Raw genomic sequence first — 7,284 nt, 5'->3', positions numbered from 1 at the left:
AAATTGAAAACCAATGGTCATGCACTCCTACGTGAGGATAACTAATCACTACTATTTAATTTCCAAATCGTTGACAAAACATGTACATCAAAAAAATTACCCCTGCTTTAAAGCTGAGAGCCGCGAAGTGAAACAGCACCACCGATCATATATATACCAGTACATTGCAGTACATACTCTGCGGTTCTTCTCTGCGTGCAATGATGTTCAATATCTGGAGGGGGAAAACATTTTTTCAAAGTAACATTTGTTGCTGTAATATCGCAGAAGGACTTGGCAGTTTGACCAAAGTGGATTCCAACTTGAAAGAAACACTTCCAACAAACCATGTACTGAAGAGAGGAATGGTGATGACACTAGTAAATGTGTGGATACAGTCCCTTTTCAGATAATTTATTTTTCCCTTTAAAGCCTTATGGTAACTACATACTGTAGTAACAAAATCCATAAACAGAAAAATACATGTAGAATTGCAAAGCTTTTAAAATACACTAGTTACATTGAATAAGGCTTTCAGGACAAAAACTATACGTATTTTACATAATTTCCAACAATGATCTGGTCATTCACTGCACACATTATGTAAGGCAGCATAAAATGTGGGGAAGAGAAGTTAAACAATAAAATAAAAGGACTAATCTCTTCATTTTTAGAACGACCATTCAATGGTGAAGATAACTTGAGTGGTGCAAGAAATATTTTATTAATTTTTTTTTTTAGTTGTCTTAGGGGTTCTTAAAAGCAATGTCTAGATGAGACTTGTATCAAGGTAAACATAGGAAGAAAAAAAATGTATGCACAACAGTCAAAATTTATTGGACAAATTAAATAATGAACAACAAATGCTGGCGTGCAGACTTTTATAACAACCAATAACTAATTCAAATGCACCCAGGACCGTACAATACCAGTGTGCTCTACTGCAGTTTCTGCCAGTGTGGTGCAGCATTGTAAAGAAGGCTATGTCTGATCATTATTATTTTGTCTTCTTTTCAGTGGCCAAGGTATCATGGAGTTTTGACACACACTTTTCAAACTGGTCCATGACCAGTGTTCCGTTCCCATCAAAGAAAGCCCCCACAGACTTCGTGATCTCTTGCACCCGCGTGTGTTTCGACTTCCCATCTGAGAAGGACACTCTTAGTGTGTACTGGTCATCAAACCTGCGGAGAGTAGAAGTCACAATTTGCTAGGCAGGACTTTTCAAGATAGAGGTCCAGATAAATTAAAAACATTACCAGGCATTACTCAGAAAATGTGGTAGTACCAAAAAAACTGCACAAAAAGTAAACCATAAAATAAAAAAAACCTTTTCAGACTAGATGAAAGCTGCCATGTGTGGTCAGGGTCCATGCCAGCGGGGTCCTTCTGGACAGAAACAAGGAAGATGTTCTTTTCTTGGTAGGAGGTATATAAGGTTAGAATGCCCATCATTATGAAATAAGTAAGGATCAGTTAGGGAAAACTTGAAAATATAAATTCCAGAATCCAATAATGAACATTTTTGGAAGGACAATGAAGTTACTAAGCCGTGAGTGTCAATTTGGGCAGTAAAAGACTTTGGGTGAGTAATAATAGCCTATCAAAAACATGTTATCAGCATCAGTCTGTTAATCTAAAAAAATAAATACAACTGTAGAGGACTTTAAAGCAATATCCCCAGTTGGAATTGTTTTTCTAAAAGCAATAAGGCATGTTAGGTTGTAGTACTAAATTACCTCAAACTGTAGGCCACCTTCATACATGTCTGTTATTGTGACAAAGCAGTAATTTAATTATTTTCCCATTAAAAGGATATGATATGACACAGATTGCCAGGACTGGCTTGGACTCAGGGAATGGATAAAGGAAGTCCCAAATTAAAGCTACGATGGCGAAGAGGCAGGAGATTGTGCAAATAAGGAGACGTCCATCTACGAGATTGAAGTTCTCTGCATAACCATACTTCTCCAAGAGGACCTGATGAATGTTGGAAAAATATGATCAAAACATATGTAAAATATCAAAACCATACACCTTTTCAACATACAAGAGAATGTTGAAACTCCCCTCAATGTACTGTATGCAAACCTTCTTTGCTGCATCATCAAGAGAATTCTTGACAGCTGCACCATCCCATTTGTCAATCTTCACAGGTTTCTCATCAATCCTCCACTGAAAGCAAATGACAATGGTCAATAGAATGAGCAACACAGTTCTTGACAGAGTTTCCTCCTGTACCAAACTCCTATTACAGATTACAATTAAGTCTTGTTCACACTGCAGGCCTTTAATGCTCAAATCCATTTTGGACTGCTGACTGTCCAAACAGCAAGTTATAAGTGACCATATCGGATGTGTGTGTGTGTGTTCAGACTGCAGTCATCTGCTGACAAGGCTATGCTAGTTGTCATAGTAACGAGGGGTGTGTGTGAAGTTGTGTAGGCTGATTTGTGGTGGTGCTCGTGCTTTCTATCCCTCAGAAGTTATGTAGCAAGCTAAGGTGACAATGCCTGCCATGGATGTTTCCTAGTTGCTTTGAATGTTCAAAATCACAAGGTAAGAACACTTAAAGCCACAAAGGATATAAGATGATCCAACTTTCAAAACTTCCTAATTTGTTTGTAAACAATTTACAAGCTAGTTAGCTACCACAAGTTCCTGAAGAACTGTCAACAGAGTAGCTAGAAAGCAATAAGATATGACAATAAGTCTAAAAAACACTTGAGCAAAGAATGTGATGTATGTATGCATGTATGTTTTGGAAAAATGGCTAAAGGACAACAAAGTCAAGGTATTGGAGTGGCCATCACAAAGCCCTGACCTCAATCCTATAGAAAATGTGTGGGCAGAACTGAAAAAGCGTGTGCGAGCAAGGAGGCCAACAAACCTGACTCAGTTACACCAGCTCTGTCAGGAGGAATGGGCCAAAATTCACCCAACTTATTGTGGGAAGATTGTGGAAGGCTACCCGAAACATTTGACCCAAGTTAAACTATTTAAAGGCAATGCTACCAAATATGAATTGAGTGCATGTAAACTTCTGACCCACTGGGAATGTGATTAAAGAAAGAAAAGCTGAAATAAATAATTCTCTCTACTATTATTCTGACATTTCACATTCTTAAAATAATGTGGTGATCCTAACTGACCTAAAACAGGGAATTCTTACTTGGATTAAACGTTCAGGAATTGTGAAAAACTGAGTTTAAATGTAAACTTCCGACTTCAACTGTATCTACACACACATTACCGCTCTAAAGTTTGGGGTCACTTAGAAATGTCCTTGTTTTTGAAAGAAAAGCACATTTTGTCCATTAAAATAACATCAAATTGATCAGAAATATAGTGTAGACAATGTTGTAAATCACTAATGTAGCTGTTAACGGCTGATTTTTTAATGGAATATCTACAGAGGCCCATTATCAGCAACCATGACTCCTGTGTTCCAATGGCTCGTTGTGTTAGCTATTTTAAATGGACAAAACATTTGCTTTTCTTTCAAAAACAAGACATTTTCTAAGTCACCCCAAACTTTTGAACGGTAGTATGTGTGTGTACATCAGTGGTGGAAAAAGATCCAAAATGTCATACTTGAGTAAAAGTATATTATATATATATATATATATATATATAAATAAATAGAAAGTTACTAAAGTAAAAGTAAATCACCCAGTAAGATACTAGTTGAGTAAAAGTCAAAAAAGTATTTGATTCCAAATATACTGCAGTACCAAAAGTAAGTGTAATTGCTAAAATATACATAAGTATTAAAAGTAAAAGTATAAATTAATGATGCACCGATATTACTTTTTTGGCCGATACCGATATCCAATATTTTCCTTGACAAAAAAACGATTCCGATAACCGATATTTAACATTTTAGCGGCCTTTTAAGCATTCTAGTACAGTTAAACCATTAACACACAAAGGGACGCAGTGGTCTAAGGCACTACAGTCCCTGGTTCGAATCCAAGCTGTATCACATCTGGCCACGATTGGGAGTCCCATAGGGCGGCGCACAATTGGCCCAGTGTCGTCCAGGCCGTCATTGTAAATAAGAATTTGTTCTTAACTGACTTGCCTAGTTAAATAAAAGGTTACACACACATACCACACAGACCAAAAAGTTGTTTTGTTGGCATTTACTTTAGTCCCCATTACCAGTAAAGCATAATCAAACCCTATTTCCTTCACTTACTTGCTGTGCAGTTTCGTTGTTCAGCCGTTTCATTCTCAACCAGGATTTCTATGGAACGCCGTTTGGGCAAGGAGCGTTCTATGGAACGCTGTTTGTGTGTCAAAAAAGAGACGTCAAATAACACTATTTGTTGTGTCAAATAACACAACATAATCTGTTTCAGTAGCTATTAGTTAGCTAGCTAACAATATAGCTAGGTAACATCTAAAATAACCCTAATTTATAAAACAGTTCATACCCGTCTTATAAAGTGGACTTTGCGGTTAGCCTTCATGGCATAATTCTACTATTTGTATTAATTTGCATCATTGTCAATGGCACTTATTTTGAAGGCAAACCGCAAATTCCACTATTGTGCCTAATCGTTATTGTGGCTAGCTTCACAACACAACCCGGTCGAGCCTCACTAGCCAGATGAAGCTAGCTGGCTGCTTATAAAATTAACTTTGGGCAACAGGGTTAAGAAGCTGGCTAGCAATTTTTTTTTCATGAACTGAAGTTACATTTCAATAGGCGAACCACAAGTGGCAAACTAGCTAATACTTACAAGGATTCCTAAATCATTGCTAACAATAATGAAAATGACTGAAGATTCTACTGGTCATTGCTTTCAGGCTGGTTGTATTGGTGCTAGCTAGGTACCAAGCTAAAGCTACGCCAGAAGTTGCGATCAAACACATTATTCTTTATTACCAACTGTGTATTGTAAACACATCATTCGTGGCCGGTGTTTGTTTGCAGACCTTTTTGTACAGCTTTGACAGTGCTACTGTATCTTTTTTGACACGCAAAAGACCCAAACTGCATTCCATAGTATGCATGTCGTGAAGCTACAGTAATAGCAGTAATGCTATTATTGTGTAACTCCGGTAGGGCAACATCTGAAAAATAGCGCACTTGGTAGTGTGTACCAGTGCTCGACCAGCCAGCGAAAGCCAACATCACCCACGACGGAGAACGGTTGAATATCAAGGGCAATGAATCCATTATCTTGGCTTTAATGGTTTCGCCTTTTACTTGTCTTGCTAAAATGGTCTTACTCTTTCAAATGACTGCTCAACCGGGCTAGGTTAGGAATACTTTGTTGCACGTGTAGCGCCAAATTTTATATGCCTTTATTACATAATATAGGTATGCACGGTAGCTTTGACCTCGGTTTTTAACATCGGTGTTAAACTAGACATCGGGCCAATACCGATGTTGCCATTTTTAGCGAATATCAACCGATTCCGATATGTTCACCGATATATCATGCACCCCTAGTATAAATAATTTCAAATTCCTTATTTTAAGCAAAGCAGAAGGCACAATTTTCTTGTTTTTAAATGTATGGATAGCCATGGGCACACAAAAACCCTCAAACATCATTTACAAAATATGATTTGTCTTTAGTGAGTTTGTCAAATCAGAGGCAGAAGGGATGACCATGTCTTGATAAGTGTGTGAATTGGACAATTTCCTGTCCTGCTAAGCATTCAAAATGTAACGAGTACTTTTGGGTGTCAGGTAAAATGCATGTAGTAATAAGTACATGATTTGATTTAGGAATGTAGTGAAGTAAAAGTAAAAGTGTCAAAAATATTAATGGAAAAGTACAGACACCCACAAAAAACTACTTAAGTAGTACTTTAAAGTATTTTTACTTGTCTTGTCTGTACTTGTCTGTCATCACTCCGGAGATTCTTGCCACTCCAGCCGTCTTTTGACATTGCGCATGGTGATCTTAGGCTTGTGTGCGACTACTCAGCCAAGGAAACTAATTTCATGAAGCTTCCGATAAACAGTTCTTGTCCTGACATTGCTTCCAGAGGCCGTTTGGAACTCGGTAGTGAGTGTTGCAACCAAGACAGACAATTTTTTACACGCAACAGCACCCGGCAGTCCATTTCTGTGAGCTCGTGTGGCCTACCACGTCACAGCTGAGCCGTTGTTGCTCTTAGACGGTTCCAGTTCAACAATAACAGCACTTACAGTTGTTCGGGACAACTCTAGCAGGGCAGAAATGTTACGAATGGACTTGTTGGAAAAGTGGTATCCTATGACGGTGCCACGTTGAAGGTCACTGAGTTCTTCAGTAAGGTCATTTTTCTGCCAATTTTTGTCTATGGAGATTGCATGGCTGTGTGCTCGAATTTATACACCTGTCGGTAACGGGTGTGACTGAAATAGCCGAATCCACTAATTTGAAGGGATGTCTCCATACTTTTGGATATATAACGTTAGTGTATCTAGCGCGTCGTGTTAACATCGGACTAGCCAACATCAACCAGGAAGAATATTAGCTAGCATGGCTAGCCATAACTTAGCCAAGTTAGCTAGCTGGTCAAACAGCTTCCCTCACTTCAAATGAGATCTGCGTTCCTCTTGAAATTACAACATACAAATAACGTTACCACTAAAAGCCACGTTATTTGCATGGCCAATTCCTTTATCTCCTTCCAGCCTTATAAAATTACAGTAGCTTGCTAGTGTTAGCTTATGCTCAAAATGAACGGTCTGTCTGATAGACATGCTTGCCGTGGAGTAATACAATATCGGCTAGGCGGCCAACTATTGAAAAAGACCCAAGCACGACAGGTTTAATTACCGATCCCTGTGTCTCATAGATGATGGTGTAAAATAATTCTTACTTTCTCAAGTAGACCATTTTTCCCATTTCTGGCTGCCATCTTTCCTTCCTGTACATTTGCTGTGTGACCTGGGACAATGTGATTGGCTAAAATCGTAATTTTTAGCAGCCAACCAAATTAACTAGGAACGATGTACGTTTACGGAAGTCGTCTGGACGCTTTCATTTATTTTTTTATTAAAAAATATCAACAGACAAAAGAGGAATAGTCATATGCAAACAAGCATACATACAAACTATTTACATTGCCAGATATCCTAAACAAACTAATCCTATTAATTAATAATACAACAGGTTTGAATTGCCTTTTTGCTTTTCATTTTAGTTTAAAGCAGTGCCGTATTGTTTACATTCATTTATAAAGTGAAAAAAGTTAGGTTTTGAATTAGACCATTTGCATTTGTGAATATGAAATGTACTTAATATCATTAGCATTTGATGGATGCTTAAAACAAACGGTTAAAACAAAGAATTA

The 7,284-nt window shown here is 37.8% G+C and overlaps 1 protein-coding gene across 1 annotated transcript; it reads right to left on the bottom strand.

Moving 5' to 3' along the window:
• Positions 1 to 364: 364 nt before the first annotated feature.
• On the bottom strand, positions 365 to 6,947 carry spcs2 (signal peptidase complex subunit 2). Its single transcript, XM_046295041.1, has 5 exons — positions 6,811 to 6,947; positions 2,071 to 2,154; positions 1,799 to 1,959; positions 1,310 to 1,444; positions 365 to 1,163 (listed from the first exon to the last, which is right to left on the bottom strand). The coding sequence occupies exons 1-5, from the start codon at positions 6,847 to 6,849 to the stop codon at positions 977 to 979; spliced, it is 606 nt and encodes a 201-aa protein (XP_046150997.1). The 5' UTR covers positions 6,850 to 6,947; the 3' UTR covers positions 365 to 976.
• Positions 6,948 to 7,284: the final 337 nt, after the last annotated feature.

This window comes from Oncorhynchus gorbuscha, linkage group LG13, assembly GCF_021184085.1.
Source record: "Oncorhynchus gorbuscha isolate QuinsamMale2020 ecotype Even-year linkage group LG13, OgorEven_v1.0, whole genome shotgun sequence".
NCBI classification, from domain to species: Eukaryota; Metazoa; Chordata; class Actinopteri; order Salmoniformes; family Salmonidae; genus Oncorhynchus; species Oncorhynchus gorbuscha.
The sequence above is the reverse complement of the archived record's forward strand: the minus strand, read 5'-3'. Positions and strand labels throughout refer to the sequence as shown.